The 25,123-nt window shown below is 35.1% G+C and overlaps 1 protein-coding gene across 1 annotated transcript in view; it reads left to right on the top strand.

Moving 5' to 3' along the window:
- Nucleotides 1-24,390, top strand: part of LOC109276309 (coiled-coil domain-containing protein 7-like) — an 81,504-nt gene extending 57,114 nt beyond the window's left edge. Inside the window, exons 4-6 of the mRNA XM_053895745.1 lie at nucleotides 6,272-6,394; nucleotides 21,767-21,889; nucleotides 24,228-24,390. Coding sequence (XP_053751720.1) covers nucleotides 6,272-6,394; nucleotides 21,767-21,889; nucleotides 24,228-24,268 — 287 coding nt within the window. The 3' untranslated portion in view covers nucleotides 24,269-24,390. The remainder of the gene's footprint in view (nucleotides 1-6,271; nucleotides 6,395-21,766; nucleotides 21,890-24,227) is intronic.
- Nucleotides 24,391-25,123: the final 733 nt, after the last annotated feature.

Genomic DNA, 25,123 nt, shown 5'->3' with positions numbered 1-25,123 from the left:
ACCTCAGCTGTAGCAATCTCTTACTCGACACATCCCCAAAGGCAAGGGAATTAAAAGCAAAAATGAACTACTGAGACCTTATGAAGATAAAAAGCTTCTGTACAGCAAAGGAAACAACCAAAAAAACCTAAAAGACAACCAACAGAATGGGAAAAGATCTTTGCAAATGACATATCAGACAAAGGGCTAGTATCCAAAATCTGTAAAGAGCTCACCAAACTCCACACCCTAAAAACAAATAACCCAGTGAAGAAATGGGCAGAAAACATGAATAGACACTTCTCTAAAGAAGACATCCGGATGGCCAACAGGCACATGAAAAGATGCTCAACGTCGCTCCTCATCAGGGAAATACAAATCAAAACCACACTCAGATATCACCTCACGCCAGTCAGAGTGGCCAAAATGAACAAATCAGGACACTATAGATGCTGCCAAGGATGTGGAGAAACAGGAACCCTCTTGCACTGTTGGTGGGAATGCAAATTGGTGCAGCCATTCTGGAAAACAGTGTGGAGGTTCCTCAGAAAATTAAAAATAGACCTACCCTATGACGCAGCAATAGCACTGCTAGGAATTTACCCAAGGGATACAGGAGTACTGATGCATAGGGGCACTTGTACCCCAATGTTTATAGCAGCACTCTCAACAATAGCCAAATTATGGAAAGAGCCTAAATGTCCATCAACTGATGAATGGATAAAGAAATTGTGGTTTATATACACAATGGAGTACTATAAGGCAACGAGAAAGAACAAAATATGGCCCTTTGTAGCAACGTGGATGGAACTGGAGAGTGTGATGCTAAGTGAAATAAGCCATACAGAGAAAGACAGATACCATATGTTTTCACTCTTATGTGGATTCTGAGAAACTTAACAGAAACCCATGGGGGAGGGGAAGGAAAAAAAAGAAACAAAAGAGGTTAGAGTGGGAGAGAGCCAAAGCATAAGAGACTCTTAAAAACTGAGAACTAACTGAGGGCTGATGGGGGGTGGGAGGGAGGGGAGGGTGGGTGATGGGTATTGGGGACAGCACCTTTTGGGATGAGCCCTGGGTGTTGTATGGAAACCAATTTGACAACAAATTTCATATACTGAAAAAAAAAAATGAATTCGTGGGAATGCAAGCTGGTGCAGCCACTCTGGAAAACAGTATGGAGGTTCCTCAAAAAAATAAAAATAGAACTACCCTATGACCCAGCAATTGCACTACTAGGCATTTATCCATGGGATACTGGTGTGCTGTTTTGAAGGGACACATGCACCCCCAGGTTTGTGCAGCACTGTCAACAATAGCCAAAGTATGGAAAAAGCCCAAATGTCCATCGATGGATGAATGGATAAAGAAGATGTGGTATACAATAGAATATTATTTGGAAATCAAAAAGAATGAAATCTTGCCATTTGCAACTACATGGATGGAACTGGAGGGTAGTATGCTAAGAGAAATTAGGCAGTCAGAGAAAGACAGAAAGCGTGTGACTTCACTCATATGAGGACTTTAGGAGACAAAACATATGAACATAAGGGAAGGGAAACAAAAATAATACAAAAACAGGGAGGGGGACAAAGCAGAAGAGACTCAATTATGGAGAACAAACTGAGGGTTACTGGAGGGGTTGTGGGAGGGAGGATGGGATAAATGGGTAAGGGGCACTAAGGAATCTACTCCTGAAATAATTGTTTCACTATATGCTAACTAATTTGGATGTAAATTTTTAAAAATAAAAATAAATAAAATAAAAATAAGTGTGTACTCTACACTAGGAACTTCAGGAAGGAGAGTTTTCAGAAAGCATGAAAGCAGTGAGAGGTCATAGTGAAGGAGGGAAATTGTGATTCTTACTAGATCATAAATTTCTCTAGGACATACTTCCCCCCCCCTCCAGTTTTTAATCCTATCCACTATGAAATGCTTTTAATGCCTCCGTGCTCATTTAAGAATCTCTTGGTCCAGTTCAAATGGACAATTCATTCTTATACAAATTGCAGAAACAACCAAAGAAGCCTCAGATGTATCTACTAATATCCCCATTTCTCACTGCTGTATGTCATTTTATTTTCGCAAATGTAGTGAAAGTTGTTCTATCCAATCTTCTGCTTTGTGGTTCTTTTTGGTAAAGATACCCAGGCTGGTTGCCTCCTCTTCTTATGTTGCAGTGAATATATATTTGGGCAACAAAGATCAGAGTACAACCTTTAACAATTATTCATGGTCTCAGTCATTACAACAAAGCAAGGTCCCTATTATGGTGTCAGATTTATGATAAGTTTCCAACCTTTGATACTTGCTTTCCTATAACCATCTTTCATTCACAAAACATTAGGTATTTTATTTGATCCAAATCACCAATCCTAGTTATCTCCTTTTTAATTTAAATTCTTTTTTAATATATTTCTTGTGTTTTTCCTCTTGTTTGACCTAGTTAGTAGTTTCTAAATCCAGCAAATGTTCAAATCCCATAAAAACTCAAATGAAGATACCATATGTTTTCACTCTTATGTGGATCCTGAGAAACTTAACAGAAACCCATGGGGGAGGGGAAGGAAAAAAAAAGAGGTTAGAGTGGGAGACATCCAAAGCATAAGAGACTCTTAAAAACTGAGAACAAACTGAGGGCTGATGGGGGGTGGGAGGGAGGGGAGGGTGAGTGATGGGTATTGAAGAGGGCATCTTTTGGGATGAGCCCTGGGTGTTGTATGGAAACCAATTTGACAATAAATTTTATATATTAAAAAAAAACCTCAAATGAAATGGTATGCAATCTCAATGCAGGTACTACTGCAAATTTACTCATATTCCTTTCTCCAGCTACAAGGTATATGCATAAGGGGAACTGATAGACACTTTTTTTAGACCACAGAATATCTTATTCTTCTACATCACTGATGCCTACTTAGTTTACAATTATATAACCTAAAAATGGCATAAAATAGTCTTGAGAGAGTCAAAGAATTTCTCCCTCATAGTAACTTTTTCTGATGTGGGACTATGGTTTATAACTTGAACTATGAACAAAAATGTCATATTCCATCTCATTTGTATACTCCTACAGCATGAAGTTATAATATTAACATTAAGTCCTCAAAATGATTTAAGTTTTTATAAAAAGATCACATTGTAGGGGTGCCTAGGTGGCTCAGTCAGTGCAGCATCCGATATTTGATTTCAGCTCAGGTCATGAACCCAGGGTCATGGGATCTAGCCCCGTGTTGGGCTCTGCGCTGAGCATGGAGCTTGCTTAAGATTCTCTCTCTCTCTTTCTCTCTCTCTCTCCCTCTCTTCTCCCCTCCCTCTGCCCCTCTCCCCCTTTCACATGCTCTCTCTCTTTTCTAAAAAAGAAAAATTAAAAATAGTTTTTTAAAAAAGATAGCCTTGTGTAGAAAAAGCACTCGTTAAGGGATTATTCAGTGTCAGTTGTGCCTCAGTTTTATCAGGTTTTCATCATCCTGATTTTTTTCTTGATCAAATCCCTAAACATTTCATTATAATGAGGCTTATATAATTGCTTTAGCATGCAAATTCTATGAAATTTTTGATTGTACAATTCAGACATTGTGTTTTTCTCTTTTACTATAATAACAAATGCTAATTAAATTCATACTACACACACAAAAAACCACACATTAATGTTTACCTTTTAAAGTGTTTGGGGATTTTTTTTTTTTTTTTTTTTTTTTGTCTATAGAGACTGATGTAGGACACTTGACATATAATGTTGGAAGAGAAAAAATAATTGATAAAATCAAGACACAACATAAAAGTCACCCTGGTGACAAGTATTTTTCAAGTCTAATATTTATAGTTTATGTCTTTTTTTTGGATTTTATTTTGTATGGATCATTAATGACAACAGTAAGTATATATTATTACATGGGTAAAAATCTTCATGAATTCCCTCTTATAATTAATTAAACTTTAGTATTTGCTATCAATAGAAAATCAGCTAGATATTATTAATTTTAAAACTCATTCACTTAGAAAGTAAACCATAATATCCAGTGCTTTAGTGACCTTAGAATATACTCAGTGTAGTATTTCTCACTGCTAGTCTACTCACTTTCTGTTGCTGGTTTGGAAAGGAAAGTTGCTTTAAACTGGAAAAAACAGTAAGAGCTAGTTGATGAGTGTTATGAGAGGATTATAACAGTTATTTCATTGGTTAGCAATTCCCTGTACATAATTAAGTTGGTATGTGAACTTACATCTCTATTAGAGTAGTTGTCTACTCGCAGATTACACTACTGCTTCTAATCCTGGAGTAACACTATTAGATACGTTTCTCTCTGGTGCAAGAAATATTGTAGTCATGACTTTTGCAGAAACAATGCCGAAATATAGCATTTGGAAATAGTTGAATCTCAAATATAAGCACCAAAATATGTGTTCTTGGTGAAATTTAAGATTAAGGTAAGATTTCTGAAACTTTGCTTGTGAATGCTTTATTTATTTCATTATATCACACATTTATTTCTGAAAAAGAACTAGTTAAAATAGTCAAATATCTTCTCCCACTCAGTATATTGCCTTTAATTTGTTGATTGTTTTTTTGTTTTTGTTTGTTTGTTTGTTTGTTTTTGCTGTGCAGAAGAATTTTATTTTGATATAGTTACAATAGTTTATTTTTGCTCTCCCTTGCCTCAGGAGACATACCTAGAAAAATGTTGCCTCAGCCAATGTCAGAAACATTACTTCCTGAGCTCTCTTCTAGGATATTTGTGGTTTCAGCCCTCACATTTAAGTTTTTAATCCATTTTGAGTTCCATATGCCATGAGATGGATGGAGCTAGAGAATATAATGCTAAGTGGAAAAAGTCGGTCAGAGAAAGACAAAAACTATGTGATTCAACTCATATGTGGAATGTAAGAAACAAAACAAATGAGCAATGGAAAAAAAGAGAAAGAGAAAGACAAACCAAGAAATAGACTCTTAACTACAGGGAACAAACTGATAGTTACCAGAGGGGAAGTAGGTGGGGGATGGGTGAAATAGATGATGGGAATTAATGAGGCACTTGTGATGAGCCCTGGGTGGTATATGGAATTGTCGAATCACTATATTTATTGTACACTTGAAAGTAACATAACATTGTATGGAAACTAACTGGAATTAAAATAAAATTTAAAAAATGAAGCAAATAAATTTTTTTAATGTTTTATTTTTGTTTTTAAGAGAGAGAGAGAGAGAGAGAGAGAGAGAGAGAGCATGAGCGGGGGAAGGGCAGAGACTTTGGGGGGGGGGCTGCGGGGAACAGATCTAAAGCAGGCTCTGCACTGACAGCAGCAAACCCAATTCAGGGCTCAAACTCATGAACCTGAAATCATGACCTGAGCTGAAGTCAGATGCTCAAGTCACTGAGCCACCCAGGCACCCCACAAATAAAAATTACTAACTCAAACAGCTTATGACTAAGGCATTATAAAAATGAAACTGTTTGAATCAAGCAGTTAAATTTGTTTCGTGTTTTACTCTAGCAAATTTGATAAAGTATGAAGAGTAATTTTTCTGTCTTTAATTTTCAGACTATTTTTGTTTTGGTACTTTCAGTTACTATTTGCTTCAATGTTCCTTATTATTAGGAGTCCTTGTCAATTTTAAATAATAACCTTTGGCAAAGCAATGAAGTACTCTTACCTACATTTAGTCAATTTAAAATACCATATCCTTTAAGAACAAAATTTATTTAGCTAATTAATCTATGCTTATTTACTAATTGTGAATTTATAATTAAATGTTCTAAGCAAAATTTGGAAGAAATTGCTAAGAGGAAAGGAGTTAAAACAAGACTATAGCTCAAATATAGAAATGAATATTCATGTTTAAGGTAAAATGAGTTTGGGTTAAAGGTCAAGATTAAAGAAGATGTTACCTAAAAGTACAGAACAAAAAAAGGGAGGGAAAATGAAAAAGTAGTTTATAGAAATTAGAATGATAGACAAGTGACCACTTGTCTGATATGAAAAGAAGGGACCCCTGGGTGGTTCAGTCAGTTAAGTGTCTGACTCTTGATTTTGGCTAAGGTCACGATCTCAGGGTCATGAGATCCAGCCCCATGTAGAAGCCAGCTTGGGATTCTCTCTCTCCCTCTCTCTGCACTCCCCCACTTGTTCTCTCTCTATCCCTGTCCCTCTCTCAAAATAAATAAATATTTAAAAATATGAAAAGAAAAATTACAAATGCAAAAATAAAAACTAATACATGGAGACTAGGGAGTAGTATGCAAATATTTGCAATGTCTTTGTGAAATTTTTTTTCATTTTATTTTAGGTGTGAATTTATTCAAAAACAGATATATGTCCACACAACATCAAGAAGATTTTTTTAACAGTCACATTGCACCACGTAAATTCTCTACAAACAGGATCAGTTTTTCAACCTTTGACACTCAAGGTAAAAGATATAACAATGTAAAATAACTAATTACCTGGAATACTTTTTGTAGCATGATTTTTCATTTTACTTTTTATGAAATGTTTTAAGCATTCAGAAAGTATGTATAACTAATATATATATTTTTAAAAAGTCATTCTAATGGTTCCTACTCTGTGCTGTTATAATCCCATTCCCTTCTTTCCCAGCTTTCACATCTGCCACCATAAGCCATATATAATAATGATGTTCTATACCAGTACTTTCCAAAATACTTGATTATGCCCTCTTTTTTATTTCCCTTTATTGTGAAATTACCCACCTTGTCTTCTCCCCCACCTCCCACATTATAAATCCACTTTATAAAATTATGTACAACACACACACACACACACACACACATACACACACACACACACACACACACACACACACACACACATTTTTAGCAGAAATCTGCAAGTTAAATGCTTTTACTTCTTCTTTTTTTGTTTGTGTTGCTTTCCTGAGTATATTTTATGCCATCTCAGCAATAGTTTTTAAGATGCATTTTTAGGGGCACCTGGGTGGCTCAGTCGGTTAAGCGTCTGACTTCACCTCAGGTCATGATGTCGCGGTTTGTGAGTTCAAGCCCAGCATTGGGCTCTGTGCTGACAGCTCAGAGCTTGGAGCCTGTTTCAGGTTCTGTGTCTCCCTCTCTCTCCGCCCCTCCCCCACTCATGCTCTGTCTCTCTGTCTCTCAAAAATAAATGTTAAAAATTTAAAAAAAATAAAATGCATTTTTTAAATGTAGCATTTTAGTTAGAATTAGGTCATTAGGATAGCTAGTCTTCTATACCACCTGCATCCAAAATTATATTCAGTATTTAATACCAAGATGTACCAAAATATTTTCATACAATCTAGTCTTGATACTTTCATGAAAATAAGATGAAGAATAAATATAAATTTGACATTATGGGGCCATTACTCTAACATGCACTAAGGTTTTTATCTTTAGTGACTTGATCCCCCCCAGCTTTTGCTCATATTTGACAAATGTTAATGACTAGTTTAGAATTATGGCTTGAAATAAATAATGTCAACAGTATTTTATTTTCTCAATTACAACCTCTTGCTAAGCCTCTCAGCCTGTGGCTTCAGTTTAATTCTAGCCAATGATTAAATAATATAAGGCTTATACTTATTTGTTTAAATGAAAGTGTTCTGCAACAGCACGTTACTTTTAAAATCAGTAGGATTTGTAAAAAAAAAATCTAATAAACTTTAACTGAATTAGTGAGGGGAAACCAATGGTTTATGCCTATAGTTCAGATTGTCAAAGATATCCTTATGGATGCATCCTTCTAAATTAGATTACATATCACATACAAAAATGAGTATTCTGGTCCCAACTAAAACAGCATTTGGATAAAGGACAAAATTAAGGAAGATGCTGAGAATAAGAAACTCTATCCTTCTGACAAAAACTGTGTGTGCCACCCTCTATAGCAGGTAAAAAATAGTGAAGGCTGTACTGCTAATTATTGTAATTTACATAGGAAAAGGAAGAAGAGCTTTTGTACATCTATATTTGCAAATATTAAAAGCACTACTGCATTAAAATGCTTTGTAGCATTTGAGAAAAGAAAACCTTTCTCAATGAGAAGGGAGAAAGCTTTCTAAAAAGCACTTTGATATAATTAGATATATCAGAGAACTAAAAACAATAAGTGACATTTCCTGTAAAATATTTGGCAAGAGAGAAGGAGGATCACAGTGATGACATCAACATTGCAGGGGTTTTGTTTCTTTTTTTCTTTTTTTACCATCTCCCCTCCCCCTGCCCCACACAAGGACAACCAAGTTGGTGATCATCCACAGATGAGAGACGTTTTGTTGAGCCCAGGAGTCCATGGAAGTAGTTCCAAGCACACTGTTGGAACAACAAAATCTGATATTGGATACATTGTAGAGGGCAAAAGGAACATTTTGACTTTACTGCACCACTCCTTCAGGACAGCCATACTTCATTGTCAAGAGAGCCCTTTTCATCCCGGGATTTCTTGCATGGGAAAGAGTGAGAGCATGTAAGTACCCAGCTTCTTTAGGTATGCAGGATACTGTCAAAAAGACCAATTTCTCTCCTGTCTTATCCAGAGAACTGAGTCATAAGCTGCATGACCAGAGGGCAGAGAACGGCTGAGAGAACGGCAGCCAAGGCTCAGAACTAAATGTATAAAAGGATTTTGACTGCTAAGTGTGTCAAGGACTCAATCGGGAGGCCCACACATCAGCTGCTGAAAATACCTCACCTGTGGATCCCCCACACCTGACCCACAGGCACCTCCAGCACTTCATGTGTCTCACCCACACAAACTCCACGCTGTGTCTGGCTCCCTGTGCATGCTCCCAACCACAACAAGAGTGACCTTTGACAGACAGTGGACACCTACAAAAAGCAGACCTGGAAGAAACCATAAAGTTGAGCAGTCAGCACTGCCATAAGGAAAACAAAAAGGAGGCCTTGAGCAACCAGCCTGTCTTTATAACACAGAAACAAGGCTTAAGAATTCTCCCACAAAAGAGAGCAAAAGGTATGGAACAGGCATACCCATAGAAATGGTCTGAAAAAACTTAAGAAACCCTAGCAGGGATGACAGAAGGGATTTCTCTCTGGAAGCCAGTCAATAAGCCTGGACGAGGTGACTACTTTTAAAAATGTAATGACAGCAGAGAGCACATTTAGGAACATGAAAAATCAAGGAAACATGTTACCATGAAAGAAATACAATAATTTTCCAATAACTCAAAAAAAATTGAGATTGGCAATTTAACTGATAAAGAATTCAAAATAGCTGTTTTAAGGAATCTCACTGAGCTACAAGAAAACACAGAAAGGGGCACCTGGGTGGCTCAGTTGGTTAAGAATCTGACTCTTGATTTCAGCTCAGATCATGATTTCACAGTCCTAAGATTGAGCTCCATGTTTGGAGGCTGGGGGGTTCTTTCTCTCTTAAGATTCTCTCTCTCCCTCTCCCTCTGCCCCTCCCCTGCTCACGCATGTGTGTATGTGCTCTCAAAAAAAAAAGTTTAAAAAAAAACACAGAAAGGCATCTCAATGACAGCAGGAAAATAATATACAAAGAAAATGAGAAGTTTAATGGAGAAATAGAGATCATAAAAAGAATCAAACAGAAATTCCAGAGTTAGTAGCAAATCCAGCAGAAGACAGAATTTGTAAAGTAGAAGACAGTATTAAGATTATACAAAGAAGAGAAAATAAATGAATGAAGACTATATGAACTATGGAACACCAATAATCTGACTAATATATGGATGATTAGAATCCCAGAAGAAGAGGAGAGGGACAGAGCTTATGTAAAGAAATAATGGCTAAGAACTTCCCAAATCTAGGGAGATATTTGAATATCCAAGTTCACAAAAGTAATAAATCAGTGCAAAACTTCAATCCACAATAATATTGGCCAATACACATTATAATAAAGCTGTCTAAAATCAAATACAATGAGAGAATTTTAAAAGCAGCAAGAGGAAAATATTTCTTGCATACATGGAAATCCTCTCAGGCATTAGAAGCAATGTCTGCAAAAACATTGCAGGCCAAAAAACAGTGGGATGATATATCAAAGTGTTGAAAAAAACAACTACCCAAAAAGAATACAAGGCAAAGTTGCCTACCAGAAATGAAGGTGAAATAAAACTCAAAAACAAAGAGAAGTTGAATTGGTTTATCACCACTAGAAAGGCCTTACAATAAATGCTGAAAGGAGTTCTTTAGGCTGAAATGAAAGGACACTAATTATGACATGAAAACATACAGTACAATAGTAAAGACAAATATATAGTTAAATTCAGAAAACTCTAATGCTGCAGTATGGTAAAATATTAACCTTTTAACTGTAAAGGTTAAGGGGAAAAGGTATTGAAAATAACCACAGCTATAGTAATTTGTTAATGGATACACAAAATAAACAAAGGTAAATTATGACATCAAAAACATAAAAGGTAGGAGGAAGAGTGGCATACCAAAATTGTAACAAAGGTCATTCCTGACTGTACTTCCTCAAAGAAGAAGAAAAACTAAAATCTATTCATGGACAGGACACCACTGAAAAAATCCTAGAACATTGGGGTGAAGGTGAAGCACCACTGTCTCCACTTCATAGAGACCAAGACCATTGCATTAGAAAGATAGGAAAAGTGGCTACACACTGACCATATTGCCTCTTTCCCATGCCCATTGGGGAACCACACTGAGAAATTTCCCCTGAGCCCCATTTCTCCAGTTGGAAAAGAGAGCCCAGGATGAACATTCAGCTCCTATAGCATTGTGTCACCTGTTGGGAGCCCCACTCTGGTCTCACACCATGGGGATTGTGGGGTAATCCAGGGGACTTGGCCACTGGGAATCTGTGACAGGGAAGGGAGGAAGTGCTTGCAAAAACCCGCACTCAGATCTTGGCAGATTGAGTTCCTACCTGTAGTACCAAAGTAGTATCCTTACCACAGGTTTGCTCATCTGCAGAGCCAAGATAGTGACATAATCTCACCAGAGAACTTGGTGAGGAGCAGGTCTGTATGACTTGGGTTCTTAAAAGAAGAATCTTGCTAGCCCTGGAGCTTGGTCTACCACTGCCCAGAGAGGGGAGCTAAGTCATAGCATGGTTCACCATTGAGTATATCTCTTGCCCCACCTGACCAGGAAGACTGGTAAAACACCTGGAAGCTGTGTGGTTCAACACCAACTGAGCAGAAAATGACAGACAGAACTGATTATTTGCAGAGCAAAGCCAGCGGTAAATTTGGCCAGGGAACATGGGGAACTGTCATCTTGAGTCAAGATCACAAAGATCTGGACTTGAAGTCAGTTTCCCTATTTTGCCTAGGAAAGGGAACTAATTTGTAGCCCCACCAACGACCATGCCCAGCCCATTCCAGCTAGAAAACCTGATTGGGAACACTAGGGAGGCTGTTTGGAGCAGGCCTGCCCATTCTGCCTAGGCAAGGGAGCTCATTCATAAACCCTGCCCACTGCTGAGTGTAGCTCTTAGACCAACCTAACCAGAAAGCCTAGATAGAACAAATAGAGGCTCCGTAGCCCAGACACACTTGAACAGAGGATACAGCAGGCATAACTGGTCTTTGGCAGAGCAAAGCCAGTAGCACTATTCGGCCAGGGAAATGGGCACAGTTTACTTGAGTCAAGACCACAAAAAAGACCCTTGCCACTTATGGAGCCAGTTCTGCTCCAGCCAGGCAGGGAGACTATTCTTTGTTAAAAACTCTATCAAAAAACAAAACAAACAAAAAAACACCAAAGCTATATCCAATCAATGAATTCAGTAAAGTTGCAGGGTGCAAAATTAACATGCAAAAGTCAGTAGCATTTCTATACTTTAACAACAAGTTATCTGAAAAAGAAATAAAATGATCCCATTTACAATAGCATCAAAAAAATTAAATAGTTAGGAAAAAGTGTAACCCTGGAGGTAAAATACGTCCACACTAAAAACTACAAAACATTAATGAAAGAAACTGAAAAAAAAAAAGAAAAATATCCCATGTTCATGAATTGGAAGAATTAATATTGTCAAAATATCCATACTACCCAAAGTCATCTATAGGTTCAATGCAATTCCTATTAAGATTCCAATGGCATTTTTTTACAGTATTAGGAAAAACAACCCTAAAATTTATATAGAATCACAAAGACCCTAATTAGTCAAAGCAATCCTGAGAAAGAACAAAGCAAGAGGCATCACACTTCCTTATTTCAAGCTCTATTATAAAGCTATAGTAGTGAAAACAGTTGGCATAAAAACAGATACACCAACCAAACAGAATTGAGAGCCAAGAAATTAACACATTCATATATGGCCAACTACTATTTGACAGAGGAGCCAAGAATACTCAAGGACACATGTAGGGTCAAAGTGAAGGAAAAAGATAGTGGTGGAAACCAAATTAAAGTAACGTAGCTATACTTGTATCAGGCAAAATAGACTTAAATTCAGAAGCAGTAACAAGAAGACAGAATGATAATTATATATTTATAAAATTGCGAATTCATCAGGAGAATGCAACAATCATAAATTTTTATTCACCCAACATCAAACACCTAAATATATCCAGCAAGTATTAACAGATATGAAGGGAGAAATAGACAATAATATAATAATAGTATGAGAATTCAATACCTCACTTTCAACATCATACACCCATAGATCATCCAGACAGAAAATCAATAAGGAGACATTCAACTTGAGCTCTACTTTAAACCAAATAAACCTAACTGACATATAGAGAATTCCATACAATAGCAGCACAATACACATTCTCATATTCTTCCCAAATACACACACAGCAGTCTCCAGAAGAGATCATATGATAAGTCATAAAAAAAGTCTTAGACTAAGAAGATTGAAAATTACCAAGAATTTTTTTCTGACTGCAGTGGATGGAATGAAAAATCAATAACTGAGTGAAAACTAGTAGATTCACAGATATGTGTAAATTAAACAACACATTCCCAAACAACCAATCAAAGAACAAACAAAATGTAAAATGAATAAATAACTTGGAACAAATGAAAATAGAAATACAACACACCAAAACTTAAGGATGAATCAAAAGCAGTTCTAAGAGGTAAGTTTATAGGGGTAAACATCTGCATTACAAAAAAAGGAAAGAAAGATATCAAGTAAACAACTTTTTACCACAAGGAACTACAAAAGAAGAAAATGCTAAGCCCAAAGTTAGCACAAATAAAGAAATAGCAAAGATCAGAGTGGAAATAAAGACCATAAAAATAATAAAAAGATCAATGATGATAAGAAATGGGTTTTTTTGAAAAGGTAAATAAAATTGACAAAACTTTAGCTAGACTAAGTATTTTTTCTACAAAAAGAAAGACTCAAAGGTCAGAAATGAAAGAGTAGACATTAAAATGATACTATAGAGATTCAAAGATTATGAGATACAATGAATAATTATAAGCCAAAAAATTGTATAACCTAGAAGAAATGGATAAATTCCTAGAAACATATCATCTACAAAGACTGAATTGTAAAGAAATAGAAAATCTAAGTAGACCAATAATGATAATATTGAATCAGTAATCAAAAACAACCCATCAAAGAAAAGTCCACACCTAGATGGTTTCACTGGTGAATTCTACCAAACATTTAAAGAATCATTAATGCCAGTCTTTCTCAAACACTTCCCAAAAATTGAAGAGAAAGACATTCTCTCAAGCTCATTTTACAAGGTTAGCATTACCCTCATACCAAAGGACACTACAAGAAAAGAAAATTATGACCCTGAGAAATAATATCCCTGATGAAAATTGAAGCAAAAATTCTCAACAAAATTCCAGCAAGACAAACTCAACAGTACACTAAAAGGATAATATTCTGTGACCAATTGGAATTTATCCATAAGATGCAAAGAGGGATCTACATACATAAATCATTATATGTGATACACCACATTAACAAAATGAGGTAAAAATCACATGATCACCTCAATAAATTCAGAAAAGACATTTGACAAATTTAACATGTTTTCACGATAAAAACTCTCCATAGGTATGGAAGGAACATATCTCAACATAATAAAGGTCATTTATGACAAGTGCACAGGTGAAAGATTGAAAGGTTTTCAGCTAAGATCAGGAAAAGGTGCCCATTCTCATCATTCCTATTCAACTTAGTACTGGAAATTTTAGAGCAATTAAGCAATACAAAGAAATAAAAGGCATCCAAATTAGAAAAAGTGAAGTTTGCAAATGATATGATATTATATAGAGAAAATCCTAAAGATTCTACCATAAAACTGTTAGGACTGATAAGTGAAGGCAGTAAAGTCGAAGGATACAAAATCAATATACAGAAATGAATTGCATTTCTATGCACTAAAAATGAAATATCTGAAATAGAAATAAGGAAAACAGACTCATTCACAGTAACATCAAAACAATCAAATAAGTATTCAGAATACTTTATTCAAAATAAATTATTTATTCTTAATAAATTTAAACAAGGTTGATAATAATCTAAGCATAACAACTATAACATTTTGACGAAAGAAATTGAAGAAGCACAAATAAATGGGATGATACCCTAGGTTTGTGGATTGGAAGTTAATGTTTTTAAAATGTTTATACTATCCGGGGCACCTGGGTGGCTCAGTTGGTTGGGTGACTGACTTCAGCTCAGGTCATGATCTCACAGTTTATGAGTTCGAGCCCACGTCAGGCTCTGTGCTGACAGCTCAGAGCCTGGAGCCTATTTCAGATTCTGTTTCTACCCCTCTCTCTGCCCCTCCCCTGTTCATGCTCTGTGTCTCTCTGTCTCTCAATAATAAATAAACATTAAAAAAATTTTAATGTTTATACTATTCCAAAAAGTCATCTATAGATGCAATGCAATCTCTATTAATACTTCAATGGAATTTTTCTGAAAATAGAAAAAACTATCTTAAAATTTGTTTGGAACCACAAAAGACCCTGAAGAGCCAAAACAATCCTGAGAGAGAACAAAGCTAGAGGCATTACACTTCTTTATTTCAAACTATATTATAAAGCTATAATAATCAAAACAGGATAGTACTGACATAAAAACAGACCATATACCAAAGGAACAGAATCAAGAGCCAGGATAAATCTTCATATATATTAATATTTGACAGGGAGATAAGAATACTCAATGGGAAATAATAGTGTCTTAAGTGAATGATGTTGGAAAATTGGTTATCAATATGCAAGAACAAAACAACCATATTTTATATCATTAACAAAAATTAATTTGAAATAGATTAAAGATTTATGTGGGATCTGAAACCTCAATACTCCTAGAAGAAAACAGGTAAAAAGCTCCTTGACATATACATTGGCAATGATATTTTTGACATTACACCAATAGCACAAGCAACAAAAGCAAAAGCAGGTGGGACATCAAACTAAAATTTCTGCTCAGCAAAAGGAACCATCAACAAAATGAAAAGGCAACCTACAGAATGTGAGAAAATATTTGAAACCATCTATCTGATAATAACTTAAAACCCAAAGTATGTAAGGAACTCTTACAACTCAGTAGCAAAAAAAGGAGTAGGAGGGACAGGGGGGAGGAGAAGGAAAAACCCTAAAACTAAACAATGCTATTATAAAAGGTCAGAGGATGTAAATAGACATTTTTCAAAGAAGACATACAAAGAAGCCAATGGGTACATAAAAAAGTGCTCGACATCACTAATCAAGGAAATGCAAATCAAAGCTACAATGAAATATCATTTCACACCCATTAGAATGGTTATCAGCAACAAGATAAATGATAAAAAAATGTTGTTGAACATGTAGGGAAATGGTAACATTTGCACATTGTTGGTGGGATTGTAAATTGGTGCAACTACTATGGAAAACAGTATAGATGTTCCTTCTAAGATTGGCATGTGAAAAAGCCCAATGTACAAGCAATTTTGAAGTCTCTGTTTGCATTTGTTAGCTTTTGTTCCATTTACTAAAGTTATATAGCCAAGATCAGAATTTTATGAGAGGATATGAATACCAGTAGTCAAGAACACATCAAGGCCATTATTGAAACCAATCCACCATAGTATGTCCTCTGATTGCAAATATTCTTGATACCCCTCCCATGCAAAATACATGTGCTCTTCCCAAAACCCCACAAATTTGTATTAAAATTTTGCACTAGGGCCAAAGATCACTTTTTTTATCTATAATCATTTTCAGAGGCAGCTCTTCTGATGTGACTCCCTGCAAAACACACACACACACACACACACACACACTTACACACAAATACAGTAACAATACAGGGATAGGCCCTTCAGTAGCCAGTCCTCTACAAAAAAGTGGCTCCCCCCCAAAAAAACCAAACATGCACATAGCAGTCAATGATCCATACAGCATACAGTTATGTTGCCTTTTCCATCATTCAATTATACTATATTTTAATTATATTGTAATTTTCTCAATAAAAATATGCATGCAAAAAAGAAGAGAACCAGGGTATTGAGAGATCCTAGGATGAAATGCAGACTGGAACATATGGAATATACAAATATATGACAATTGATGTCACCATCATGATAGCATAACATGTCCCTTCTTTCGTGCCCCCATTCTCAACGACAAAAATTTGGCACCCATTCATGAACAAAAGTGCAACTGAAGTTATGGGATCCAGCATCATACACCAAGGGACCTGGGAAAGCCTTGCCCACCTGTGCATCAGGTAATAGGCAGACAAACCTCCATCTTGGCTGTGGACTCTGAGGTAGCTCATGAATGGTTCCAACCCCTCTTGGCCACAGTCAGGGAGCATCTGGAGAACACCGACTTGACCAGTCACCCACAGACAAGAGAGCTTTGTGGAAGTCCTGGTTTCCAGATAAGAAATTCCATTACTTTGTTGGAGCAAAAAATAAGATTTTGGACACATTGGATTGGATAAGAAGAATAGTTTGACTCTGCCTGCATCACATGTCCCCCAACGTGGTACAGCTAAGGCCAAGTGAGACTTTCTCACTCCATGATTACTCCCACTGTGAGGGAAGGGAGAATAGGTTAGTTGTGCAGGACACAAAGCATCCAGCACACTAAATTATGGGGTGAGAGGAGATCAGGAGAGTGGCAGATACAATTCTCAGAAAGCATTAAAGGGATATAGTTCTGCTGTCTTGTGGATTCCCATCAGGAAACCCACCCATGAGATGCTGGGAAAGCCTCACTTGCAGATCCCCCCAACTAGTTGCAGGCATCCCCAGTAACAACCTTATCTCACCCACATCTCCCCCAACTCTGCAGCCAACTCCCTGTGCATGCTCCTGAGAGTGCTTTGTTGAACAGCTAGGAGCACTTGCAGAAAACAAGCCAGGTTCTGTGGGCTAGAGAAAAACTACAACCTGAGCTGTAGGGAAACAACTTGACGTTAGGGAAAACAAAAGGGAAACTAAACTGTCAGGGCTTGGCCTGGTCTGTTGCAAGATCCAGAGAAAATATACAAGTTTAGGAATTCTGCCACAGGAGGGAGCAAGAAGTATGGAGAGGGCTTGTACAGTCAAGATGGGAGAAAGCCTCTGGATTTCTAGCAGAGCTGATGAAAGGCAGTCCTTCCCTGAAGGCAGTTAGTAATGGAGAAGGTGACTACTACTTCAAATGTAAGACAGCAGCACAAAACTCCAAGGTATATGAAAAATCAAAGAAACACGATACCACCAAAGGATTACAATAATCTTCCACTACCAAACCCAAAGACACAGAGATTTAAAATTTACCATATAAAGAATTCAAAATAGTGGTTTTATTATATAAATATATATGGGAAATAAATTGTATATAAAAATATAATTATATATTATTTGTATATGAAATATAATGTTCATAATAGAATTGAATATATATAATGGAATACTATTCAGCTATAAAAAAGGAAATCCTGCCATTTTCAACAACATGGATGGACCTTGAAGGAATTATGTTAAAGTGAAACAAGTCACACAGAGAAAGACATACAATATGATCTCATTTATATGTGGAATCTAAAAAAAAATTAAAAAAGCCAAACTCATGGAAACAGAGAATAGAATGGTGGTTACCAGAGGCTATAGGTTGGGGAAATGAGGAGATGTTGGTCAAAGAGTACAAACTTCCAAGTTAGAAGATGAATAAGTTCTGGATATTTAATGCACATCATGTACAAAACAGATGAACATAAAGGAAGGGAAGCAAAAGTAATATAAAAACAGGTAGGGGGACAAAACATAAAAGACTCTTAAATATAGAGAACAAACAGAGGGTTGCTGGAGGGGTTGTGGGAGGAGGGATGGGCTAAATGGGTAAGGGGCATCAAGGAATCTACTCCTGAAATCATTGTTGCACTATATGCTAACTTGGATGTAAATTAAACAATAAAATAAAATAAAATAAAATTAAATTAAATTAATAAATAAGTAAATAAATAAATAAAGCACATCCTGATGATTATAGTTAACAATACTGTATTATATGCTTGAAAGTTGCTAGAAGAGTAAGTGTTAAATGTTCTCACTACAAAAAGATATGGTAATTATGTGATGTAATAGAGGAATTAGCTAATGCTATGATAGTAATCATTTTGCAATAGATAACTGTGTCAAACCAACACATTGTACACCTTAAACTTATGCTATATATGTCAAACATATCTCAATAAAGCTTGAAAAAAACAATAAACGCATGACATAACCTTACTGACAGAAGTAGAGAAAAATGAGTGCTCAAAGGAACTGGAAAAGAGTGCTTTGAGTGGATACTGTAAGGCTAAAGACACAAACAACTGCATAAATATTGTACTCTAGTTGGTAAATTTGTTTCTCAGAGAGGTACAGATTAGCAACTATATAAAAAAAAACACTTGAATGAGGCACAAATTGCATATCAGAAAATCTATCCCATCTTAATTGTATGGGTCAAGGATTTTAGTAGATTTATCTAGGTATGCAGTCACCATCTTAATTCAGTTTTAGAACATTTTTGCCATTCCCACAGGATCCCTAATGATAGTTAAGTTAGTTCTCACTCCCCGTCCCAGGCAAACCACTAATCTGCTTTTGGTGCCTATCAATTTGCCTTTTCTGGACATTTCATATGAATGGAATCAAAGAATACATGGTGTTTTGTATGTAGCTTCTTTCAGTGAGCATGATTTTGAAGTTTACCTATATAGTAACATGCATCATTTTTATTGCTGAATAGTATTCCTTTCTATGGCTGTAGCACATTTTTCCCTCAGCATTATTGTCACTTTTAATGACAATTTGAAAAAGTAAAATTAGGATTATTACATCTTACCTCTGTATCTCAAACTTTTAAAAAAAATTTTTTATGTTTATTTTTGAGACAAAGAGAGACAGTATATGAGCAGGGGAGGGGCAGAGATAGAGGGAGACACAGAATCCTTATCAGGCTCCAAGCTCTGAGCTGTCAGCACAGAGCCCAATGCAGGACTCAAACCGATGAACCATGATATCATGACCTGAGCCAAAGTCGGACACTTAACTGTGGCACCCAGGCGTCCCTGTATCTCAAACTTTTAATTATTATTTCTGAAAGAGACATTTGAAAGGTTAAGAGAAACATTGAGATGAAACATATACTTAATTTTCAAAGCCTTAAACAAATAATTGAGTTAAATTTGGTTCCTAATGATACAAATGAAATACTGTAGCATTGTTCTCCAAGTACACTGAAGTGTAGCACATATTCTTTATCCATTCTTAGGCTGATGGACATTTAGGTTCATTTCACTTTTTGGCTATAATGAATGCTGCTCTCAATATTCCTATGTTGGTCTTGGTGAAGACATAAGTTTTCATTTCTCTTAGGTGGATATCTAGGAGTAGAGTTGCCATGTTGTATGGTAAATTTATGTTTAACTATTTTTTAATGTCAAACTTTTCTAAAGTGGCTGTACCATTTTACCTACAGACAAGCAAGGTATGAATGAATTTATTTCTTCATAGTCTTTCCATCATTTGGCTATTGTCCATCCTTTTGATTATAGACATTCTGTTGGATGCGAAATGGCATTTCATTGTGGTTTTCATTTACATTTTCCTGAAAAATTATTTTGGGAATCTTTTCATGTGTTTAGTACCCATTTGTATATTTCTTTGGTGAAATGTCTTTTAAAACTTTTTAATTTTTGCCCATTTGTAAAGTTTAATCTTTTAAGTTCTTAAAATGTTAAGAGTTCTTTATATATTCTGGATGCAACTTCTTTATTGGATACATAATATGAAATTATTTTCTTTTAGTCTACAGCTTGTCTTAACTTTCTTTATTACATATATACATGTATATATATACATATATATATATATGTATCATATATATATGTGATTATTTTGAGAGAGAGAGAGAACATGAATGGGGGAAAGGTGTAAAGGGAAAGAGAGAGAATCTTAAGCAGGCTCCATACTCAGCACAAAACCTGACATATGGCCTGGGCCAAAATCAAGAGTCAGCCACTCAACCGACTGAGCCACCAAGGCATCTCTCATTTTAACTTTTTAAAAAAGGTTTTATTTATTTTTGATAGAGAGAGACAGAGCATGAGCAGGGGAGGGGCAGAGAGAGGGTAGACACAGAATCCAAAGCAGGATCCAGGCTCTGAGCTGACAGCACAGAGCCTGATGTGGAGTTTGAACCCAAGAACCATGAGATCATGACCTGAGCTGAAGTCAGACCCTTAATCCACTGAGCCACCCAGGCACCCCCCTCATCTTAACTTTCTTAATGGCAGTCAAAAGTTTTAAATTTTTATGAGGCCCAATGTATTAAATTTTCTTTTATGAATCATGCTTTTAAACTCGTATTTAAAAATCATTGTCTAATTAAAATCTCAAGATTTTCTATTTTTCTAAGACATTTATAGTATAACTGTAACATTCAGGGATGTAATTTACTTTGAGTCAATTTTTATATATAATGAGAAGTTACTACCTAGTGTCATTTTGTATCAGCCTGAAGTATTCTTTTTAGCATTTCTTCTAAGACATTTTTGCTAATATAATAACAAATATTGTTAGTTTTTTTTTTTAATCTAGGAATGTTTTCATTTTATCTTGAATAATAATTTTGCTGGGTATTAAATTCTTGATTGTGAATTTTTGATTTCAGTACTTGAATTTTTTTTAACATTTATTTATTTCAGAGAGAGAGAGACAGAGCACAAGCAGGGAAGGGGCAGAGAGGGAGACACAGATTCTGAAACAGGCTCCAGGCTCTGAACTGTCAGCACAGAGCCTGACACAGGGCTCAAACCCACAAATTGTAAGATCATGACCTGAGCCCATACTCAGCCTGGCCTGTGCCACCCAGGCGCCCCTTGTAGCACTTTTAATATGTCATTCCACTGAGTTCTGTCCTCCATTGTTTGTGATAGAAAGTCAGATGTTGATCTACTTAATAGTTTTATTGATATATAAGCCACATAGCATTCATTTCACTCATGTACAGTGTGTAAATCAATGGCTTTTAGTACATTCACAGAGTTGTGCTTCCATCACCATGTTCAATTTTAGAACATTTTCATTATGTGGAAAAGAAATATTCATACTCCAAGCCATCACCCACCAATCTAATTTCTGTCTCTATAAAATTTCCCTACACTGGCCATTTCAAAGAAATGGAATTTATATAGATGGTTTTTTGTGACTTGCTTTTTTTATAACTTAGCTCTGATCTCTAAAACTATCCTTCTTAATGTATATTTCTTTACTAATTAATCATCTCAAAAATTTAGTTATTTCAATTTTATTGGCAAGTGTATCAAAATTAGTTACAAATGTAATCTATCTAACAGTTAATATATTTTCTAATATTTCTAGAAAGATCTGAGTACATTTCACCCCATGTGAATAAACCTCCAAAAGCATATCACAGAACATCTAGGGCTGGGTCAACCATTTATAAAACCATCCAGTTTCCCTCACTAAATAAAGAACCTTCAGGTAATTTTTATTCTTAGTGTACAATGTGATTTTTTTTTAATTAGTAAAGCATTAATTATATGTAAATAACCAGATTGTACCAGTCTTAGTCATATAACCAGCTTAGCAAAACATAAGTGGAAGTAAACACTGATTAAGCTCATCTAACATATATGCATTTTTATATATCTCTTCCTTCCCTGTCACCACTAAATTGGAGTTCCATTTTTTTTCAACCTTCTTTTCTTGCTCACTATTATAGATTCTGCAGATGGCTGAGATAAACCCATCTTATAATCCTCCTTTTTATATTTATACATTTTCCTTTTGTCCAACCCCAGGCAGGATCTGCAACAGAGAAACTCAACATGAGGGTAAATTGGAAGGAAAATAAACATTATTTTTACTTTTCCCTTTTCCTTCATTACTATCTCCCCAGCCAATATCTAGGAACTAATTTATAGATGCCATTTCTTATTATTGCTCCAGAGGCATTATATAATCATCATCTTAGTATATTTCCTATAGATACTGAGTTTAAAGGTGTTTTTAAAAATGTAGATTATTTTTATTTGGTCTGTCATATTTTTCTAAAGTCCCAAGTAATTATACATACTACCAATACTTTGGCCAGTTTTTATTTCTCACTGTGCATCTTTATCTCAACATTTATCCATTGGCTACTTTTTACCATTCTATGGGTATGTAATTCAGAGATAAAATAAATTTGACTATTAAGTAAGGCATGATTAGGCAAACAAGAATTCTGTAAATTCAGAAAAATTAATTATAATATGCTTTTTAGATTCAGATAAGCTCTCCTCTTCTTAACTGCCAGACAATGAGATCAGTAGTTTTATAGTATATGTACATTTTAGACAAATGTAATTTATTTTAGATTCACCTGCTACTTCATATAACCTACAATACTGCTTTCCATTTATTAGCTCCTACTTTACCAACAATTTGGGTTTTCTCTCCTAAGCTAAAGCTTTCCCTTTGATAGAGGCATTAATTATAAGCAGTTATATTGCCTTAAGAAACAAGAAAGAGAAAGAGAATAGCAACTAACAAATAGTCTGAATAATTCACTATCTAAATTTCTATTCCATAATTAGAGAAAAATAATAGTAGTCTTCTTTTATGGATAGAATAGAAATGATTCCATTATAAATGTTTTTATTTTCTATCAAACTATCAAGACTTTTAACCTAAAAATAATAACAGATAAACATTTTTGGAGCAAACACCTGCCTTAAGGAAATGACAAAATTAAAAATGTTTTATTTCTTTGTACAACATATATTGTAGAAACTCAATGCATTAACTTAGTAAATTTTTCCCACTAACTTTGAGAAAATACCATCTAAATACCCCACATTATGTTTATTGTAGTGTATTTTTCTTGAAATGAGCAACCTGATACTATTTTCTTTATACATAGTTTTGTTTTTAACTGTTGAAAGTATGTATCTTAATAACAGTATTTGTAAACGTCTGTTTCCATTAACACTAGATCTTTCACTGTAGTAATATAAAACTTTTCAATAAAGATATACTGTTTTATATAGAGATAAAAACTTTATATGAGAATTTATCAATTTAATTGTTTAAGTATTTTTTACTGTCATACTGAAAAAAAACTCTTCTAGCATTTTTTAAAAAGTTTATTTATTTTAAAAGAGAGAGAGTGTGCATGTGTCCATGCGAGTTGGGGAGGAGCAGAGAGAGAGAGAGAGAGAGAGAGAGAGAGAGAGAATCCCAAGCAGGCTCCACACTCTCAGCTCAGAATCTGATGCAGGGTTCAGACTCACAAACTGTGAGATCATGACTTGAGCTGAAATCACGAGTTGGATGCTAAACCAGTTGAACCACCCAGGTGCCCCTCTTCCTCTGGCATTTCTGTATACAATATTTCTAATATTTCTTTTTCTTGATTTGTACTCTTACTGTTTTTTTGTTTTGTTTTGTTTTTAAGTATATTTATTTATTTATTTATTTATTTATTTTGAGAGAGAGAGAGCATGAGTGGGGTAGGGGCAGAGGGAAATACTGCCAGTGTGAAGCCTGAAGTGGGACTTGAACTTACCAACCTTGAGATCATGACATGATTGGAAATCAAGAGTTGGCCACTTAACTGACTGAGCCACCCAAGAGCCCTGGTTTTGTTTTTAAATATCAAATACCCTGCAAGGACAAACCAGAGAAAAAATATTTGTGTTAGGAAAGCTGCTTTAAATTCTTTTTAAAATTTAAGGAAGCTGTGCTTTAGAAGTGGATTAAGATTTATTTTAAATTTTTAAAAGTTGAAATCAGATCATTTATAAGATAATTTAGTAATATTATTTTCATCTTCTAGGGCATCCAAAAAATTGTATCTCAAACAAAAAAGAATGTTGAACTTACAAATACTCTGCTTGCTGTGATGTCTACAACTAAAAAACCTATCTATGAAGGTAAAAAAAAAAAAAAAAAAAAAACACTGCTTTACAAAGACAAATGAAATAAAACTTTGTATTATGTTTCCATTGTTTTTATTTACCAATCACCTTAAACCTATGGACCCCCTTCTCCAGAAAAACAAATGTTATGAACCAAGTGTATTTTTCTAAACCTTTCTTCAAACGTGTGTTTGACACACACACACACACACACACACACACACACACACACTATATATATATATATATATATATGAGTTTGCTGGTTCTGTACATAATAGAATCACTTGTATAGATCCTTCTTGCTTCCAATCCAGATAAACTGATAATATATATCTCTTTTATATCTCATACCTTTAAGTTGCTACATAATATTCTATAATGTGAATGTGCTATACTTTATTCAACCATTCTTCTACTAAATGACATTTAGATTCTTCTCAAATCGGGTTTTTTACTACTATAGGCAATGGTACAATAAATATCACTGTACATATTTATCTATGTTACGGTGATTGTATTTCTATAAAAGAGAGCATGTAAACATGTATTACATTAAAGATATACATGTTTTTTCTTTTAATATATGTTTCCAAATTACTTTTCAAATGATAATAATTAATAATTCTGCTAGCAATTTCATGAATGACTTATTTCTCAGTATGTTAATCAGCCCTAGACTTTTCATACATTGGAAAACTTAATACTGTTAAGCTATCAATACTATGTAAAGTAATCTACAGTTTGAGTGTGATACGTATCAAAAATCCCAGCAATGTATTTTTAAGGAAATAAAAAAATCCATCCTAAAATT

The sequence above is a fragment of the Panthera pardus genome, unplaced genomic scaffold, assembly GCF_024362965.1.
Source record: "Panthera pardus isolate Hobbes unplaced genomic scaffold, ASM2436296v1 HiC_scaffold_6, whole genome shotgun sequence".
Classification (NCBI taxonomy): Eukaryota; Metazoa; Chordata; class Mammalia; order Carnivora; family Felidae; genus Panthera; species Panthera pardus.
This window is presented reverse-complemented; position numbering and strand designations above follow the sequence as displayed.